General features: G+C 46.8%; 1 protein-coding gene across 2 annotated transcripts in view; it reads right to left on the bottom strand.

Annotated features, from left to right (window-relative positions):
* The window catches only part of IFT25 (intraflagellar transport 25), a 114,494-nt gene that overhangs the window by 31,795 nt on the left and 60,851 nt on the right, over positions 1–21,848 (bottom strand). For both annotated transcript variants that reach the window (XM_078673452.1, XM_078673451.1), the window contains exon 2: positions 5,815–5,921. In XM_078673452.1, coding sequence (XP_078529578.1) covers positions 5,815–5,921 — 107 coding nt within the window. The remainder of the gene's footprint in view (positions 1–5,814; positions 5,922–21,848) is intronic.

Here is a 21,848-nt window from a genome sequence, read left to right as displayed (position 1 = left end):
CACACCACCGAAATCCTCTGGACAGACCACCGCTGCATCCGCTTCACGTTCCAGAAACCCACCACACACCACCACACCCAACAGATCCCCCGCCGCCGCTGGAGCAAAATCACTGAAGACCAACTAAATGCAAACCTCGCTCTCAACCCACCCACCGAACCCTCCAACACCGAGGTCGCTGCCCACAACTTCAGACGCTGGATCGAGGACTGCGCCAACACCCTCGCCCCGCTGAAGAAATCCCCCCACAGAGACGCCAGCAAGAGGGTCAGCTGGTTCACAGCAGAACTCCTAGATTCCAAGAAAGCCTGCCGGAAACTAGAGAAGAAATGGCACAGTGAACAAACTCCGGACAGCCACGCAGCACACAAGCACGCCGTCCGCAACCACCACCACCACCACCTCATCAGGGCTGCCAAGAAGACCTCCTTCAAAGACCGCCTAGACAACAACGCACACGACAGCAAGGAGCTCTTCAACATCGTGAAGGAACTCTCTAACCCCAGCTCCAACACTAACGACATCCCGCCATCGCAAGCCCTGTGCGACTCCCTCACCACCTTCTTCCACCACAAGGTAGCAGACATCCACGACAGCTTCAACACCCATACAGCCCCAACAGACAGCAACACAACAGTCCCTCCGCACACCATCGACCACGTCCCCTTACTAGCCTGGACCAGCGTGCGATCGATGACACCACCAAGACCATGAGCACAATCCACTCCGGCTCTCCGTCAGACCCTGTCCCGCACCACGTCTTCAACAAAGCAAGCAGCTCCATCGCACCCCACCTACGCAACGTCATCAATCTCTCCCTTGAGACCGCGACCTTCCCAGAGAGCTGGAAACACGCCGAGATCAACCCCCTTACTAAAAAAAAAACAAGGCAGACCCAAGAGACCTCAAGAACTTACGGCCCATCTCTCTGCTCCCCTTCCCAGCCAAGGTCATCGAGAAAATCGTTAACAGACAGCTAACCCGATACCTCGAAGAGAACTGAATCCTGGACCCTTCCCAGTCAGGGTTCCGCAGCAACCACAGCACCGAGACCGCCCTCATCGCCACGACCGACGACATCAGCACCCTGCTAGACAACGGGGAGACTGCAGCACTCATCCTCCTAGACCTCTCCGCCGCCTTCGACACCGTCTGCCACCGCACACTACGCGCACGCCTCCACGTCATAGGGATCCGAGACAAGGCTCTGGAATGGACCACCTCCTTCCTCTCCGGCAGAACCCAGAGCGTCCGCCTCCCCCCGTTCCATTACGAAACCTCCGAGATCATCTGCTGCGTACCCCAAGGATCCTCCCTCAGCCGGACACTGTTTAACATTTACATGGCCCCGCTTGCACACGTCGCCCGACCTCAACATAATCTCCTACGCCGACGACACTCAACTGATCCGCTCCCTCACCAAGGACCCCATCACCGCCAAAACCAACGACCATGAAGGAATGAAGGCCGTTGCCGACTGGCTGAAGATCAGACGTCTGAAGCTGAACTCGGACAAGACGGAGGTCCTCATCCTCGGCTCCAACCTGTCAGCCTGGGACGACTCCTGGTGGCCAACAGTACTGGGGGCAGCCCCGACCCCCACCGACCACGCACGCAACCTGGGAATCATCCTCGACTCAACGCTCTCAATGACCAAGCAAGTCAACGCCGTCTCCTCCTCCTGCTTCAACACCCTCCACATGCTCAGCAAGATCTACAGATGGATCCCGACAGATACAAGAAAGACAGTCACCCAGGCCCTCGTCAGCAGCAGACTAGACTACGGAAACGCCCTCTACGCAGGAGCACTGACCAAGCTCATCAATCGACTACAACGCATCCAAAACGTCTCGGCACGACTGATCCTCGATGTACCACGACACAGCCACATCACCCCCACCTGAGAAACCTGCACTGGCTCCCCGTCAACAAGAGGATATCCTTCAAGCTCCTCATCCACGCACACAAGGCACTCCACAAGACCGGACCAGCCTACCTCAACAGACGGCTCTCCTTCTACACCCCCAACCGCCAGCTACGCTCTGCAGACCTCTCACTTGCCACCGTCCCGCGTATCCGAAGAACAACCACCGGCGGGAGATCATTCTCCCACCTCGCCGCCAAGACATGGAACACCCTCCCACTGAGCCTACGACAGACCCAAGACCTTCTGACCTTCAGGAGGACACTAAAGACCTGGCTGTTTGATCAGTAGCGCCCCCCAATACCGCCCCCCTAGCGCCTTGAGACCATCAGGGGTATGTAGTGCGCTTAACAAATGACTGATTGATTGATTGGTTGAGGGCTGCATCAGCAGATGCTTTTTGAGACACTGCCTGGGGCACACAAGGAGCTCCGTGCATAGCCCAGTTCAAACCAGTTGCTGGGGCACTCCAGCCCCAGCTCTGGTGCGAAACTGGACAAGGGGAAAGGGGTGTAACCACCCCCTTCTCAGGTCCACACAATAGGAGGGACCTAGGCAGGTAATCCAGCCCCTTAGCTTTGTATAAGTAAAGGAGCTGTGTCCCCAGGACTTTAGATTATCCTGGAAAGAAACTTTGATACAGAACTCTTGGACCTCCGACATTCTATCCTCACTAGAAGACGGAAGACATCTCCCTTGTGGTCAAGGAGTGACCACCCTGTGCAAACAGGCACCAGCAGTAACTTGCCGGTATGCTTTGTCGAAGCTCCCGCCGGAACCCGAAGACTCAACGACACAGGAACTGGACTCTCAGACTTCTCTAACTCTGACCCACACCACAGCAAAGCTGAGACCCGTGGCGGAGATGAAAGACGCGGGACCGGACACCCTGGACATCCTGTATTTTGCTAACAGCTCGACTACCGAGGTACCCTCGCAGTTGTGCATTGGGGTACGTGAAGCCCCAGACCCGAGCGCCATTTGCACCGAAGCTCAGCCCTCCACACTCCACGAGTGCCGCGTGGGGCCCGCTCTTGCATTTCAGCTTGACGCGTCTTCCCGGTTCCTTGCCCGTTGGCTAGTGAGCCCCCTGAAGACTTTTCTTTCGAACTAAACTGCTTTCCTGGTTGCTCCAGGCTTGCTCCAGCTTCCCTTCAAAGGAGAAGCACCACAGACCTTGCTGGTCTGCAACAGAGCCAATCTCAACAACCTGCGTGGGTTGCGGTTGCCAAGGCTTGTTGGGTCCAATCCGGATACCGACACCGCAGTCAACTAGATCCTTCGTGGGACAGCTCGAATCCAGCGCCTGGTCATCGTCGATGCCTCCTGGACCTCGTGGCTGAAGAGACAAGCTCACCTTCCTAACCTTCAAGCACGCGACAACGCCTGGTTCGTTCCTGGTTCCTTCCTGGTCACTAGCTAGTGACCCAGACTCTGTCCCCTCTGCTTTCAGGTTCTTCACATCACCGATCCACCCGGACCCTTTTCAACTGGTCGCCTGCAGCACTTCTTTGCAGCTCTCCATAGAAAATTACGACAAAACCCGACACCAAAAGGCTCCTATGCACCCGGCTTCCCTGGGTATGGTAGCACGAGTACTCCGGTGCTCCCGTGGGTCTTGAGTCTCGAAGTGTCCTTGTCTAAAGGGGTTTTATCGTAGTCCATCCGGAAGTGTCCTAAAACTGTAACTTTGTAACTTCTTCGTTTCCCATTATAAGTCAATGGTAACTCGCAACTGTGTTTAGACACTGCACGCGTCTCCCGTGGGCCTCTTACTTCCTAACCTTTGGTTGTTTAGTGAAGTCCCAGTGATTCTACAGGCCCTAGGCCTGCTTTCTAACTCTCACGTGGTTCTTATACCACTTCTTTAGTATATGGTCTGTGAGGCCCCTAGGGCATAACTGTATTTGTGCAACTTATCGTCTGCTAACTGAGTAACTTGTAATGTACTTTTACCTCTGACCTCATAAAGAGTGCATAGGGGTTGTGTTTAGAATAAATACATACATATTTGATATATACCTTGTGTGGTGTCCTTTCATTTGGTACTCAAGGGATTATTTTTGGTAAAACAGCTTGCTTCACATGCTCTCTGAAGACTTAGCCTAAGACTGCTGGTCCATGCTACCACTAGGATAGCTTGTCTATATGGGTGACTTTACAACCACCATCAATGAGGGTCGATTAGACTGGTGCAAGGTGCCCACTAGAATAGTGGACATCATTTGCCAGGCTAACTTCTCACACGCAGTATGCCATGCGAGACCTAAAAAGGAAGACAAAATGGCATGCCTTTGCAGGGCTGCATGAAAAGCTATAGAAGGAGGAAAAAGTAAAAACAAAACTATTGGAATTGTGTGTATTACATCTGCCTGCATGATGTCGTAATAACCCAACTCAAGTGAATCCTCTGTCATTCTTATTGAAAGCCTGGCTGCTCACAGTTAAAACTGAAAAAAGGGTCAAACACAAGGAGGAGAAGGCCCTGGCAATTCATAGTAGAGCGAACTGTTGAAGAATAACCAACTCCTTTGCAGTGAACTTTACAACTCACACTATGTTTAACAATATGATTGGCAAAATATGTTTCAGATATACACCAAGTGTAAATGATCACTGCGAGAGAAGCACGGGTAACGCTATACTGTTCTCTAAACCATCCTCCCCCACCCAATGTCAACATCCACGAGCGATTTAATGTTCTGATGCGAACATTGAAGTTCAGCTTTTTAAGTTGCTTGAGAAAAACAGCTAGGCTCCATTAAAACTTATTTCATTTTTACTATTTTGCTTTGCCAAATGTGCTTTGGAAATGCGCTATTTACCACTAAATATTTTAGAAACTTTCTTGGGGAAAACTAACAAATGCCAAGAGCACTTTATACAATTGTTGGAAAAATACATTATTTTAAGAGAAGGAGCTTGACCAACAGTGTCAAATATGCACCAATACTGGTTCCCATATATTAAGTAGGAATATTTTGTAGCTTTAACTTTACCCAGAGAATGTTACCATCGCAGGCTTTAATTGTAGCAGAAAAAGCATATTCCAAAGGTTTGAAAATCCTTCTTTAACCAGCACTTGAATTGAGGTGCAACTTAATAAAGATTTAAAAGAATTAAATGTTGTAAACCACTCATTGGTGCGTTCAATTTTATAGAACAGATTAATTTATGTATATATATTTTAAACATTAACTACTTCCTACAAAAGAATTCCAATCTTTTTGGGGTTGAATGGCCCATTTTCCACTTAAAACAAATATCTGACTTTGATTGCTCTGATTGGTTACATTATTTATAAACATACCATTTGCAATATTTATTTTATTCACAAAAGTGATTTACTAATGAAACATTTGCCACAAATTTCTAAGTTCTGGTTTTCTCTGGCAGCTTTGCAGTATAATGTCCTAAAATGACAAAACTACTAAATTAATTCCATCCCCTATATTGTTTGTATGTATAAATTGTCAACTTTTGGACGATTATACCCAAAGCATTTGGGTCCCGAGACCCCTCTGACTGCATGCAGCACATCAGAACTGCTTATCAGAATCATTAAAAAACACAAAACTCACAAAAAAACTTTTCAGGCGAGATACAATTACAAGTACAGCTGACAAGGTACCCATCAACAAAGATATCAACACGTGGTCATTTGGAAGGTTTCACCATCATGAAATCATTTTCACTCTTCCAACAAGCTAAATTCTGTCCTAAGGCTTCAACTGGTTTGCCCGTTCTGCACAACTACCTCGTCTTCTAAAGAGCTGGGTATCTTTAATGACTTCATGTGTGATCAAACGTCCCAAACACATGCATTTTCCCTCCTTAAAGACTACACAGGCAGAGAGGTATAATTTCAATGTATGTAACAAAAAACTCACCTAAATAACTCTGCACTGTAATAGTATTGATGTTTGCCAGTCCTTTCAAGCTAATGATAAACTCATGAGGAAACATTCCTGTTGTTGTCCAAAATGTCCCTGAATTTCTGTAAAGGAAAAGTAACATACCACTTGTAGTTAAGTTTGCATTCCCAAATATTGCAGAAACAATGAGTTACAGGATGTCAGGCTAAAATAGTCACTTTCAGGCAATTTTCGCCTTTACACTAATGTACTTATTAGAGGACAGGCTCTTCACATAAGAGCGTGGAGCCACTCTTGTAGGCAGTAAGTTCTTTATTGCATGTTAGGCCCTTAGTCTACAGGAGGTAGGTCCTGGCAGAACTCCATCCTCCCTCTAATTGTCCTTCCCTGGCACCCACTCGAGACAACACACCTACATTGTATTACATTATTCTTCCTCAGCATTCCAGAAACCAGCTCAGACATATAGGGAATGTGGATACACCGCCCTCTCTTAAAAACAACAGCCATCCATTCCTTGCATATAAAATACAAGGACAATCATTCACTTTCCAATACCCAGGAAGACACAAAAGGTAACAAACAACAGACACAGAAACTTTGCCACGAGTCAAGACATAAGGCTCCCCAAATCTCATGTCAAAGAAACGAGACAACAATTGGGTTATGACTATAACTGTAGAATGCTCCAAGATGTGAACGTCTTGCAACCTCCTGAGGCCCTACCACCACACGCCTGCACACTCACAACAACACCTCACAACAATTATGCATGCATGACATGCAGTCACAGATGCCCAGTCCCAAGTCAGCCAGGGCACAGAACCTCCTAGCTTCCTTCGACAAATTGTTTCCCCGTCATCCCTAAGTCTACACATTCAATACACAAAAGAAAAACACAATCCGAAAGTTTCAAAATAGATCACCTCGGCTCACAATTCCCTTGACCAGAGTCCAACACAAAACCCGTCATCGCAACTACACTCATACACGAGACCTTTATCTACCCAGATATTCACCTCGCTTTACTAACACTATAAAGTACAACAGATTCTCACATCTTCACAATATTTCACAAGCTACCCTCCCCCACAAGGACAGCAGTCCGCATCACCTACTCACACGCACAAGTGGAGCCCAGCACTTCAAAACACCCCACACCCAGTCCCATAAGCTGGCCAACAACAATAGTGTCTGGCCAAAGAAAGCACTTAATATGTACCCAGTATGTGCCCTCTGGAAACTGCACCAGAAAAAAGTTGGGACATTTTGCAAACACAATGGTGACAGCCTCCAGTTGAAGCAGACTGAAAAAGTAATCAGACTACATCAGCATGTAAAGAAGAAGCCACATACAACACACTCGAGCTACACTAAGCACTGCCATTCTCCATTATACGTAAAATGCACCACAAAATAATCACAAACGTACTATGCCTCCTGGGTCACATCCTTGTCAAATCTTCCTATTTGTACAGAATGACAACTGGTGCCTGGGCACACTCAGGTGAACCTTGTAGCTATCACCCATAACACCATGGGGTACTACACTTACTCACTTTTTCACCCCATGAGATACTTTCCTTGCAACCTCTCGAGGCAGGGTACCTTTCTTCTCCGACATCAGCCATGATGGAGTCCCCCTCCCCCATCCAACTGGTTACAAAGGGTACAACCCTTCCCCAACTAAGCACACCATAGGATGCCTCCACATTCAGCTTCTGACAGCAAGGTACTACTCCTCTCCAACTGCGCATAGCATGAGGTGCTCTACGCATATCACTACTAGCAACAGGGTCCTGCTCTTTCCCCAGTTTGCACCAATACATACAGATGTACTCACCTGCATATCTTTTGGCAGGGTAGTACTCTTCTCTACATTTGCAGCACCTGAACATGCACAACTAGCACATATCTACCAACAACATGCAGATGGTTTCTACATCCTCTTCTCCAATCTGCTAACTAGACCCCATATGGAGTCGAAAGTAAATGCTCAGGCAGTACTCTCAAAATACCTACAGTTGGTTAATTTAAACTTCGCAATCAGTCTTGCAGTACTAAGCATTTAGCACATCTGAACCATTAACAGAACCCGCAATGCCCAACAACAAAAGTCAATTTACACTGAAACTTACTAATCCCACATATGCATAACCAATAAGATGTATGACACATGTTGATATGCAAGAATCACCAATTAAAATGTTCCCCAACCTAGTGTACCTCATAGTAGGAAACAAAGCATATTTCATAACAGGAGCACATAGAAAAATATAAACTCCATGGAGGCCAAATAACCCCGCTGATTAATTAACTTGGGGCCGGATGTACGACCGTTTTTTTGCGGTCACAAAGGGGTTTTAGGCCCATTTGCGACAGCAAAAAAAGTGTGGCCAATGTACCAACCCTATTTTGCGAGTCGCTTATCAATTAGCGACTCGCAAAATAAGGTTAGCGGCTCGCTATTAGGAAGGGGAATGCCAAGGGCATCCCTTCCTAATAGCGATTCTTAAACCTATGTATGAATGTTTTGCAACCGCAATTGCAGTCGCAAAACACTCGCAAGTTTACCACCCTTCTTAGACGGGTAGTAAGGCACTTGCAAACGGGAAGGGTTCCCTTAGGGGACCCCTTCCCCTTTGGGAATGCATGCGCAAACTCTTTTTAAGAGCAGGCAGTGGTCCCAGGGATCACTGCCTGCCCTTAAAAAATGAAACAAAGAAGTTTAATTTTTATTTTTTAAATGCATACTGTTTCCCTTTAAGGAAAACAGGCTGCATTTTTGTTTTAAACTGCTTTATTGACAAAGCAGTCCCAGACATGGTGGTCTGCTGACCCCAGCAGGCCACCATCACTGGGCATGCCAGCCATTCCCAATGGGGTCGCAAATTGCGACAGCCTCATGAATATTCATGAGGCATGCAATTTGCGACCCCATTGGGTCATTACCATTGGGAATCACAGTGTCTCAGACACTGTTGTAAACACTATTGTATATAGCATTTTGCAACTCACAAATTGCGACTCGCAATTCATTGCAATTTGCGAGTCGCAAAATGCTATGGTCGTACATCTGTCCCTGAATGTCATATTTTAACACTGCAATTGGAAAAAAATGCCAGGCAGGCTGTTTTGACTTCCCATGACTTCAGGACACAGTATGTCATTGCAGTTTTGGGGTTTATTGTAGGTTATATTATTTGTACACTATGTTTGTATTCAATGCGCTCAGTTCATTCTAGTAAGAAGCCGTTCTGGGTTCCAGAACATCCAAGCAGCATGGGAGACAGTTGATGGATGCCGGGGAGGTGGCCGGTATTGATAGATTATGGGTTAAATCTTCTTGAATCTTACTGCTGGTTCATGTGCGGTTCCTCTATTTAACCCTGTAAGAATACCACATAATCTGGTGATAAGGAAGGTCTCGGGATCCTAGACCCATCGACCAGAATTCGCTGTGCACTTCATCACGCTCCTCTGTAATGACGCTGTCGTTTAGCAAGCTTAACTCCAAGCTGCAGTACCTCTAGTTGTGGATTATAGTGGAGCGAGCCGCTGTGCACCTTCTTCGGATCTATGGCATCGTTGCTGGATTATTGAATTTCAAATACCCTTGAAATGGTGTGCTATTTTTTACCAGACCCCTGAGAATATTGTCCTAATTCAACAAAAATGCAAGGCAAGGTATTGTTTATTTATTCATACCCAAGACTTTCTTCATCTGTGGTGCATCTTTCAAAAGTGCCAGTTCCACTGACCGAGCGTGCAACAAAAATTCCAGCGCGATCCTTTTCTATCGCCCTATTGTATTCTATTGGTTGCATTCCATTACTGACATCCAGAATGCCACAAGGCAATTAAACAAGCATTTACAATGCAATGGTTTCGCCTTTGTTAAAGTTAGAGCTATTGGCATTGCTCTTGACATTATTTTTATGTTTTTTTTAACATAAATAAATGGCATTGTCATTTACATTGCCAACAGCTTAATCTCTCGCAAATGTAAGACATATTGTACCCTACTGGACGAGCTCAGCAGACAGCAATTACTAACACACACACACACACCCAGAGACACACACACCTAGGAGAGCAAGCACAGCGAGGGGGCAGGGAAGCAAGCGCAGCCAGGGGGCGGGGGTTTGAATAAAAAATAAATAAAATGGTGGGGCTGGAAAAAAGAGAGGAACACGTAGTGATATATAGACACGAAGAATAGCACACCAGAGTGAAAGCAAGTAGAGAGATGATGAAGCTGGAATTATGGAAACAGTTGCACATGAGGGAAAGAGAAGTGTTGTACTCTATGTCGCCCTGCCTCTGGCCGTGGAACGTGGAATCTGGAATCATGCATTACATGCAGTTGGTTCCAGATTCCCCCCATTCCGACTAGGCGGTTGCTGAGGCAGGAGGTTATGTACTCTATTCCAAGCTTGAATAAATCCTGCCTTTCTTAACTTACCTGGCCTCCAATGTCCGATCCATCTACAATATTTTGGCGACGATCCTGCGAATCCCGCCTCCTGCTGCCTGCCCTCTGCCATCACGTTTTCCTTACGGCTGGTGCTAGACTCAGAGTGCTTTGGGGGCTCCTTCTGCGACTCGGCGCTCATCCCTGAACCTTCCCGCTGCTGTCCTGATGGTGCCGTGAGTCTGCTCTTGTTTTTCTGCTTCTCGAGAAAAGAAATTAATTTTGCCAGTTAACGGTCCGTTGCGGCCTTCCCCGAGCCCTCGTTGCTAGGCACCGCGAGGCATCGCGCGCACCTTTACTCAAGCTGTGGCTCCTTGGTCGCGCGCGCATCACGTCATCACGTCTCCACGTCTCCCGACAGCACGCACGGCGGCCATTTCCGACAGCTTTCCTTTTGCCAACCACGACGTGAGCTTTTATTGCCAACCACGTCGCTAATTCTTGATTTGAACCATTCCAACTGCAACTAGAAGTTAAAGGACACGGCGCAGGATACTTTAATCACCAGTCTTCGCGTTTTGTTTTTAGAAGTGTCAAAACATTTACTGTTTTAAAAAAAAAAAAATAATGGGAAAAAAAAAAAAAAATAACATTTTTTATTCATATATTTCATTCTGCTCCCTATTTTCAAGACAGTAAAATAAAAATCACACTTTTACAAGGAACCAGTTCATCATAATCAGCCTCTTTACATTATATTGAACTGCCGACTTATCTATTGAATTTACAACTTCTCCTGCCTCAGCCTAATTCCGCATTGATTACCTTACAATTTCTTATTACTATGGCCACGACAGCAAATTCCACCATTGCACCTCCTCCCCCATTTCTGGCCGAGGGAGATACACCTATCTTAGAATGGGAAGAATGGATTGGTGTCTTTGAAAATTACCTTGAAGCCATTGATGGCCTTAGATTTCCCTTGTCTCGGAAAAAAGCAATCCTACTAAACTCTCTAGGCAAGGGAGGTCAACATGCATTCAAATTCCTACCTGAATTACGTGGTGCAGATGGTGAGCTGGTTGAAAATCCATATATGGAAGCGAAAATGAGACTTGAGAAGTACTTCGGAAAGAAGGTGAACATTGTCATGCAGAGACACAAGTTTTATACTATGCCTCAGAAAGACAAAGAATCTGTTGACCAAATGGTTACACGACTTAGAGAACTTTCGTTGAAGTGTGATTTTGGACCCATGACCGATCAGATGATCAGGGATCAATTAATCGTCCAATGCAAGAACAAAAGGATGCAACAAAAACTTTGGGCTGCGAAAAATCCAAGCTTAATGGAAGCCATAGCAATTGCAAAGGTGGTGGAAAGATCCGACAAATGCATGGAAGAAATGCACAGTTTGGAAGTGAAGAAGGATGACTCCATCTATGTCGTGAACAAAATGGATAAGAGTATCACTTCCACGGACGTCAAGCCTAAAAACTTCGTTTCAAGTGATGTTAAACCCAAATTCTCGAATTTTAGACAGAGAAACAGAAATACTATTTCGGTTGGGAAAAGTAAATTTATGGGTTGTTTTCGCTGCGGTAGCATGGCTCACGCAGCTGATTTTGCAGGTTGTTTTGCCAGAGACAAAACCTGTATGAAATGTGGAAGGAAGGGCCATATTAGCAAGGCCTGCAGGTCACCTTCTATTAATAAGGTTGCTTTTGTTGATGATGACTATGTTCCTAATGAAATGTCTTTATGCATTGAAGGTTGTGATGATGTAGGAACATGCCTTTGCGTTGGTCTTCAGAGGCCAAAAGCCAATTTTGTTCTAAATGGGGCTACCATAACGTTACTTGTTGATCCGGGATCTATGCACTCCATATTTCCTATGTCTTTATTCAAAAAACACTGGCCCGATGTGACACTTCATGTGAGTGACATCATTCCGAAAGGGTACAGTGGACAAATTATCAACATTATGGGCGTTATGGATGCTTCATTTGAATTTAAAGGCAGATGTTCTTCTGGTAAAGTATACATTTCAGATGACGGTCCGGCAATTTTAGGCTGGATACAACAGTACGATTTACACATTATTTTAGACCCGCGTTCAGCAGAAAGTGTCTTAGTTATTGATGAATTCCACAGTATTGATGTCATTTTAGATAAGTTTGCTGATGTTTTTCGCACAGATTTAGGCAAGTTGGATGGTTACATGCATGTTATAAAGCTTAAGAAAGATGCCTCTCCTGTAAGACAGGCTCTCAGGAGAATACCCATTGCCATTCGTAAGGAGGTGAAGGATATGTTGGATGACATGCAAAAGCAGGATATTATAGAGCCTGTAGAAGTTTCAGAGTGGCTTTCGCCTGTTGTTGTCACAAAAAAAAAAAGATGGAAAACTGCGTTTTTGTGTGGACCTTAGGTCCCTCAACCAGAATATTGTAGTGGATAAGTTCCCGCTCCCTAACATTTCTGAGATGGTACTGTTAATGGACAAGGTGAAATTCTTTAGTAAGCTAGACCTCCGCTCAGCATACCACCAAGTAGTTCTACATCCTAAGTCCAGGGAACTTACTGCCTTTGTCACCGTTGAGGGAGTATTCCAATTTAAAAGATTACCCTTTGGGTTAGCTTCCGCAGCCAGCGTGTTTCAGCGCATGATGCATTCCTTGTTTGGAGACTTAGAGCAAGTCCATTATTTTCAGGATGATGTTTTGGTAACAGGGATTAGTGAATCTGAACACAACGATAATCTAGCCAAGGTGTTACATATATTTTCTGATGCAGGCCTCACCCTTAGAAAAGATAAATGCCAATTCCTGTTAACAGAAATAGATTATCTAGGATACACTATATCACATTCAGGTGTCAAACCCAAGGAAGACTTATTAAAAGCCATCAGGTGTGCTCCCCTTCCCTCAAACAAAGAACAATTGAAATCATTTCTGGGGCTAGTGGAATATTATTCCAAGTTTGTTCACAATTTTTCTCACAAAACTGAAGCATTGAGACAACTTCTCAAGAAAGGTGTGCAATTTGACTGGGGTCCACGACAATCTGATTCGTTTGAAACAATCAAGTTAGAGATTGTCAATGCAGGTATTCTTTCCACATTTGAACCGGGCAGAGATACATTCGTGACTGTTGATGCAAGTGCTTATGGCATTGGTGCTATTCTGTCTCAGAGGAAGTGTGACACAGAGAAAACAGTAGCTTTCGCTTCACGCACCCTTACGGTTTCAGAACGCAATTATGCGGTCATAGAACGTGAGGCGTTAGCTGCTGTTTGGAGTGTGTCGCACTTTCGTACGTACGTATGGGGCACACACTTTTCACTGAGAACAGATCACAAGCCCCTCCTCAAAATACTTTCACCCGGGGGTGCCAGTAAAGGTTCTCCTCGCCTCATGAGGTTTGCCGCAAAGTTACAGGAGTATGATTTTTTATTACAGCACATCTCTGGTTGGAAGAATGTCCAAGCGGATTGCTTGTCCCGCCTCCCTGTTGATTGTGAAGAGTGCTATGACTTTGATGATGAGACTGTGTGTTTGGTTGCCGATTTCAATGATGCTTGTTCAAATGGTTTTAATTCCATCTCTAGAGAAGAGTGGCATCGAGCTGTTTTAGCCGATTCAGATTTTGCAGAACTGATCATCGCCATTCGCCTGGGGTGGAAACGTGAAGGTGACATTAAACCTTCTTTACGTAGTTTTGTACAGGTACAGGAGAAGCTCAGTGTAGGTAGCTCTGACGATTTTGTCTTGCGAGGTGAAAGATTTATACCTCCCAATCCCCTGAAGAAGAGGTTGTTTACTCTAGCCCATGAAGGTCACCTCGGTCAGAGCATGACTAGTAAACGTCTCAAGACTAACTTTTGGTGGCCAGGTCTAGATGATGATGTAAGGCGTTGGGTTGAGAACTGCCTGATGTGCAAAGAGAGTGAAAAGAGATTAAAGGTGCATTCACGTCCCTTAGGGTCCATCTCCAGCTGTGAAGATCTGCCCTGAGAGCAAAGTTTGTTTAGACTTTATTGGTCCCATGGACTACTTGTCTGCTGATTGTCGGTTTGCGACAGTTTTAGTGGATGTGTGTTCACGATGGTTGTGCGTTGAGTTCATGAAAAACATAACCACTGAAAGTGTGATTGGGTACCTTAGGTCTGTTTTTATGAAAGAAAGTTTTCCTTGTATATTGTTGACAGACAACGGTACGCAATTGACATCCTCCTCCATGCAGATTTTTCTATCCAACCACGGCATTAGGCACATGCATACCTCCTTATACAATCCACAGGGGAACGGCATTGTGGAGCGCATGAACAGACTAATCAAGGGTGTCATTCAACTGGCTGTGCAAGGTCAACGCAATGTTTGTAGTGCTGTGGAAGAAGCTGTTTGGTCCTATAATACCACAGTTCATAGTGTGACTAATCGAGTTCCCTTTGAAAGCATGCGAGGTAGAATTCCCAAGACTAAGATGGTCCCTCAGTGGTTGTTAGAACTTAAGTCTCAAGGGTTTGAATGCCCTAGTACCAACCCAATGAATGACAGATGTTGCTTCAAAGGGAAGGTTGGTAGAGTCGATGTTGGTGACTACGTCAAAATAAAGTTGGGTAGGAAAGAGTCCGGGGTGAACAAGTTTTCAGACCCTCTTAAAGTCAAAGAGGTGCACAAGTGGCATGTTGTTCTTGAGAATGGCCAGAATTGGAACTTCAGAAGAATTGCTCTATTTGCGAAAGGGAGTAGTGGTGTTGCCAAGAACGCCTCTAGTTACAAAGTAACTGATGCTGAGTCTGATTCTGAGAGTGCTTCCTGTTCCAATGGTTCCGGAGTCGTTGTCAATCCCAAAATCATCCCTAGTGGGTCTGGGCGAGTTAATGAGCAAGTCAGTGTGCCTGCACAAGTAGATTCTCGCTCCTCAAGACAGCGTAGTACCCCCAGGAAGTACGATAACTTTGTGTTATATTAATCATACCTCACATTTCTCTTTTCTCCTTCTGATTGCTCTTCTTGATTGATTTTACGCACGTTATACTACAAGTTTATGATTTTGTAATGTATTAATCATTCTTCTTCCTTGTTATTGTTTGCCTTACTTGTATAGGTTATGTACACGCTCTTCCAGTGTGCTTCCGCCCTACAATGTACCCCTGTTCTAAGTGTGAAGTTTACATGCTCCTTTCTCACGTCATTGCTTCATAACTACATAGTTTGTTCTTTGTTCATTAAGAAGAGAGGATATGTTGTACTCTATGTCGCCCTGCCTCTGGCCGTGGAACGTGGAATCTGGAATCATGCATTACATGCAGTTGGTTCCAGATTCCCCCCATTCCGACTAGGCGGTTGCTGAGGCAGGAGGTTATGTACTCTATTCCAAGCTTGAATAAATCCTGCCTTTCTTAACTTACCTGGCCTCCAATGTCCGATCCATCTAAAATAGGAAGATGGGGGAGTAGAGAGCAACACGAAGCATGTGTGGCAGGCCTTTGGGGGGAGAAGCACATAAGGGAGAGAGCATGGAGGGGCTAAAGAAACAATTTAGCTACCTAAATGTGTGCAGCGGAAGAATAGAAGTAGCCAATCAAAAGAGTGGTAAAAAGAGCAAAGAGGCAATGCTTCAGAGAAGGGACAAACACAAGAAGACAAGCCATCCATTAAGAAGCAAGAAAGAGTAATAACAAAGCCAAACTATGGTACGCAATAGCAAAGCTGTAAGCCCACTGTAGGTTTCTGGCATGGTACACATAAGTCTTTGGCCTACAGACAGCTAAAAGCTATCTGGTAGGCAAGCAGCAACAGTACGAAATGTATAAATGAAGTATGAAAAATCCAAGAAACCTCACCACTGTCAACACATTTCAGATGGCAATTGACCAACCAAAGAACATTTTAAAATCAACTGAGAATGTTGAAAGTCATACAAAATCTCATACTCCACGTTATGGTCAGAGCTGCAAACGTTGGAACTATGTTCAAGTCCTGGCATCAGCTCAACATCCTGTGATTATGGATAAATCATTTTATCTTCCCTAAAGTAAAATTAGTTTCCCTAAAATAAAAATACATTTGAAATGTTCAATGTGACTGGTGCTTAAGGGCATTGCTCTAGTCAGTGCCTTTGTGATGTGTTCACACTGTATAAAGCTAATTAGACTAACCAGATGGTGGCGCATTTTTTTGGGCAATTCCGGGGACTAATTGTGATCCCAATCCGAGGCTGCCTCTGGGATATCATGGCTACACTTTTAACTATTTTGGTAAAACTCTCAGGAAGTTGGCGCCGTTCTGGTACCCCCTATCAAGGCTCAATTCTCCGTCTGAGTCATGGTGCTTGTGAAACAGACACGTCTTATTCAGCCGAACACAGCTCCCAGCCACGTGGGTACAGCTCCGTGCAGCTTGGCCTAGCTGTGGGAAGGAGGGCACATCACTCATGCTGCTCGGGTCTGTCTGGGGTAGGCTGGCTCGCTGTTCTGCGGCTTCCCCTGCTCTCGTGGCACAGACCTCGTGCGGCTTGGCACAAAGCATCGCTCTCGGGAGAGAGGCCCAGCACCCGTGCTGTCTGACATGCCTCCCACAACACAAACCCCAGAGAAATGTTTGCTTCACAGCTCCGAACAGGTGTGAAGTCTTTATTCAAGGCCAGGGGCTATCACGGGCGAGAGGAGAGAGATGAGGCTGTGGGGGCAGAGAGCAAAGGGACCAAGAGAAGCTAGAAATGATGAGAGAGAAAGTGGACGAAAAAGGGAAGGCAGTGAGAGGCATGAGAGAGAAAGAAAATGGGACTAACATGAGGAGAGAAAACAAGCAAAACAGAACTTGGTGACGTAACGGGCAGATGGGTATAGAAAGGTGGCGAGGATTTTAGAGCGTAAGAGGAAAAGGACCACACAAACCAAGAAAGAGGAGGGGAGGTAAAGGAGGGCTGGTGAGCCGAGAGGGGCAGAGCAAAGAAAATGAGGGACTGCGACAGAGAACGGGTGCGAGTGGCAGAGAAAGCAATGGGCAGGGTGGAGAAAGGGAGGGGGGTTTCTAGAAAATGCAGTAGGGTAAAAAGAAAATGACGAAAGCAGGCGGCGGGAAGTGGCAGAACGGGCCATAGGAAAGCAACAAACAAACAGGCGAGGGATGAGGAAAAGAGGCGGAAGTAAACACAGCGCAGCTGGGCCATGGAGGCGGCGGGGTGAGCAGCAGGCTGGGCGAAGGCGGGATGCACGAGTTTAACACATGCTTCCAGTTGGGCTTGGCCCGGGGCCTCCAGCAGTAGCGTGGCTCTGTGTGCCGCGAGACAGAGGGAAGTGCTGAGCAGGAAACCCTCCGGCTGGGCCCTGCAGCCACAAGCACAAAGGCCGGTCCAGGCGCGCGGCACAGAGGTAAGTGCTGCGCAGGAAGCCCCAGAACCCCCGGGTGCTCTCTTTGATCACAAAGAAAGCCCCACTAGTGAAGAGTTTCTCTTTTCGCGGAGTCTGTTCCCGTCCTGCCTTCGAAGCACGAAGTCGAGCAGGAAGCCTCCCAGTGCAGGGCCTTGGCTTAATTCAACTACTGGAAAGTGTGACAGAACAGGCGGATCTCGAGACTGCCATCACGCAGCGCGCAAGCTGCAGCATCCACCCCCGCCCCCTCCCGTCGATCCATTGCTACCACCTAATCCTGAATGCACTCACTAAGGGCGGGGCTCTCCTGCACCGGGGCCTCGCTGGCGGCCGCACTCCTTTCTCCCGGGCACTTTTCCCCTGGCAAAGAACAAGCGGCGGCGGGACTTCCGGCTTGCTTGCGGGCCGGACCAGATTCGGGGGCGTTCCCGGCTTTTGGCTGACGTAGCATGACGTAGCCAAAAGCCAACAAGGAAAGGCACGGAAGCGGGGGGCGGCGGGAAAGACACGGAAGCGGGAGGGGGGGGCGGGAAAGACACGGAAGCGGGAGGGGGGGCGGGGGCGGGAAAGACACGGAAGCGGGAGGGGCGGGCGGGAACGGACAGCCACAGAAGAGCAGCGAGGGCGCAGCACTCCACTTCGGCCAAAGGCTTTTCCAAAATGACGAAAACATCACGGGACAAAAAAATAAAACCAAACTCCGCCCACCGCCCAATGACGATGCGAAAAGGGTGGAGAGGGAAAAACATTGCCGGAACGCCCACCAGTCGCCTCGGGATTTGACGGACGCCTCTGTTTGCCAATGGCTAGCGTCCATTTATGGAGCTAGCCAATGGCAAACAGAGGCCGTCCGAACATCCATACTGTTGACAAAAGTTTTCGGTCTGGGAGGAGCACTTCGTGCTCCTTTCGCCAGGTCGAAACCTAAAAAGCGTATTGGCCTGAGTGGGTGGCCATTTTAGTTTGGTTCAGGTGCGAATATCATTCGATTATGATCGTATACCCACACTTTAGGAGGAACATTTACTGAAACTTTGCCTGCCTTCTAGTGTAGGTGGGCTACATTTTATTCTGGTTGAAGCTTTTATTCGATATGCAAGATATATACAGCATTTACAAAACTAGAAAAAACATTTTTAAGAAGCAATATTGAATGTACATTTAAAAAAGATAAAAAGACATGTGATGCCAGAATAAGTTAGCTAAAAAAGAATTAAACCGCTATTGACAATCTCTTGCAACGAATCAACCAGAAATGCTTTAAAAATTTGGCTATACCACAAACAATGGGAGGGGAAGTGTCAGTCATTAGGATGCGAAGGGCTACCAGATAACTACGCGTACCCATATTGCAACAAAGGGGTTTGAGCCAAAAACTCCTGGGTTTAGCATAGTCCGGACATTCAAACAGGATATGCGGTATAGACTCTGTCCTGGTGGTACAACGGGCACAAAAGGGGGACTTGTGGGCACCTGATTTACACTTTGACACCAGGGCCCCTACTGGAAGGGAGCCCACTCTGAATTTGAAGTACAGTGCTTGATCAGCTGGAAGGGTAAATAGGTCCAGGTAAGGTTCGTAAACTGCTACATCTTTTATTGTTAAAAAGGCAGCTGTAGATTTACAATGACTAGAATTTATAACTAACTGATCCGCAACCCAATTCCAGTATAATCTTTTCAGAACATCTTTTGGTGGAGCCGTTCTTGATGACCAACAGTCCCCCAGCCCAAGTTCCTCCAAAAGCTTTTTGGTGTCTCTCAACCACTTAATCTTCGCCCAACCGCCCAGGCTCATTATCTCAGCCAACCCTTCAGCGTATGATTTTAGCTCTTCACCCCTCCAAATACGTGCCCATAGAAGGAGTGGACGAAGCCGGGCTTGGTCTTTGATATTCTTACAACCTGTGTCCAACAGCACAGGCACTGTTGGAGTGCTCGGAGGGAGGGCGATTAAAGATTTCAAAAGCTTGCTTTCTGCTGTTGCCAGGGAATCCAGGCAGCAATGCCCCCACAGCTCTGCCCCATACAAGGCTGATGTTACTCCCTTAGCCTTGTAAATGTCAATTGCTGGGGCAAGCGACCTCCTCGGTGATGCCCGGAATTCCCTCAGAAGGGCACCTCCTACTGTCTTGTGGTTCAAGACCATCTTGGCAATGTGAGGTGACCAGTTCATGCTATCCGTAATCCGTATTCCAAGATAATCAAATTCGGATACTTTCTCCAAGGGAACAGAGTTGAGAATAGGTGGACGGCCCAGTTTCCTTGGAGGGTTTAGAATTAAAAACTTAGTTTTATCCACGTTGATTACCAAGCCCCTTGAAACGCAAAAGTTCTGGAAACGGGTTAGCAACTTCTGGAGGCCTTGCGGAGTCTTAGAAATCAAGAGCGTATCGTCCGCAAAAAGTAGGGTTGGAATCCGCACTCCCCCGAGACAAGGAGCGTCGGCTGGTTCTTGCTGGAGATATTCCACCACCCCATTAACATATAGTGAAAAGAGGGTGGGCGCTAGGACGCATCCCTGTCTCACACCCCTAGACACTGGGATTTTCTCAGTTAACTCTCCATTTCTCCCCCAGCGAACCTGAGCAAAGGTATGGGCGTGAAGGCTAATAAGGAGGGACAAGATGTAGGGAGGCAATCCCAACCCATAAAGCACCCTCCATAACTCCTCCCGAGGAACTAGGTCAAAGGCAGTCCTCAGATCTATAAAAGCCAAGTATAGACTGCCCTTGCCTAGCTCCACCACCTTCCAGCCAAGGAGTGCTAGCCTAAACACCTGCTCTATCGTCCCTGTTCCTACCCGGAACCCTGCCTGGAAGTCTGATAGTATTTTATTTTCCTCCACCCAATGAAGAATCCTACCAAGTATAGCTTTACCTGCTATCTTTTGGGTGGAGTCAATGAGGCTTATGGGCCGGTAGTTCCCCGGGATTTCTCTGGATCCTTTTTTGTAAATAGGGACCACCACCGCCCCTTTCCAGGAATCGGGCACTGGCCCCCCCTTCATAATATCATTGAGGAGTGCTGCAATAACCCTTCCCCAGGCCACTGGATATGCCCGCATGAGATCCCCCGGTAAGCCATCTGGGCCTGCTGCCTTCCGGGGGGCTACCCACCCAATTACCTTTTCAATCTCTAGAGCTGAAAAGAGATTGTAGCCGTGAGGTTCAGATACTCGTGGGGAGAGCACCCTGACATTTAGTGCCCCATCCGCCGGGAGGTATAAAGCCCCAAAGTGTTTTACCCAGCTTTGTGGGGGGATATTACAGGGTCTCATAACTTCGTCGGGCCTGTTCCGGGAGCCTACAAGGTTCCAAAAACCTCTTGAGTCTTTACTTTTGCTGGCAACAAGTAGGTCCTCCCAGAATTTCTCTTCCCACTCCTTCTTAGCAGATTTAAGGGATCTATTATAAGCCTTCCTTGCTTCCAATATATCAGGGTGGGATTTGAATTTCACTGCCTCTACAAGTCTTGATTTGTGTACCCTACATATTTGTGTGTACCAACCGTTACCTTGCTTTACACCTCCTTTCTTCCCTACCTTGCTCGAGGGGATGGTAAACACATTTGTCAGAGCCTCTGTTAGGGAGACAAAGACCCCGCAAGCCCTACCCACCCCTTCCGGGAGGGACCCCAGGTTTAACAGTGCGTGATCTAAAAGGGTTGATATTTCTCCAACCCTTTCCTCCGAGAGGACCAATTTAGCCCATTTTAGACGCCTTCCACAGAGTGAGACTACCGACTCATCAAGGGGAGCTAATGTGGGGTTAATGGGACCCTTCTTAGAAAAACACCACCACTGGACCATGGTCAAGGAAAGTGGATTGTGATCGCTTTCGACCCTCGGGACCACAACCATGTCCCTCACCTGGCTCCACAGACATATATCTAATAAGATATAGTCGATTCTAGAAGTGTGTCCTTGTCTATTATAGGTATGAGCCCCCCCCCCTATCTGAGTTTGTCCTCCCATTCACTGCCCTTAGATTTAATTCGATACTCAGGGTGTATAACTGTAACGCCACCTCTGACCATCTCCTAATCAGTGGAATCTCCAGGGCTGGGATCCCTATCTTAGCGTCCTCCTCATCCTGGTCTAAGGCAACATCCGAGCCCAAAGGCTCGAACGTGCAATTCATGTCTCCCGCGACCAGGGTACACAACTTATGTAAAGTTGTACTAAGAAGACTCTCCAGAAGAGATAATACAGTGGACTTCCTCCCGCCCTTAGTCCCTCTGGCGTACACGTTA

Source organism: Lissotriton helveticus, chromosome 1_2, assembly GCF_964261635.1.
Source record: "Lissotriton helveticus chromosome 1_2, aLisHel1.1, whole genome shotgun sequence".
Taxonomy (NCBI): Eukaryota; Metazoa; Chordata; class Amphibia; order Caudata; family Salamandridae; genus Lissotriton; species Lissotriton helveticus.
This window is presented reverse-complemented; position numbering and strand designations above follow the sequence as displayed.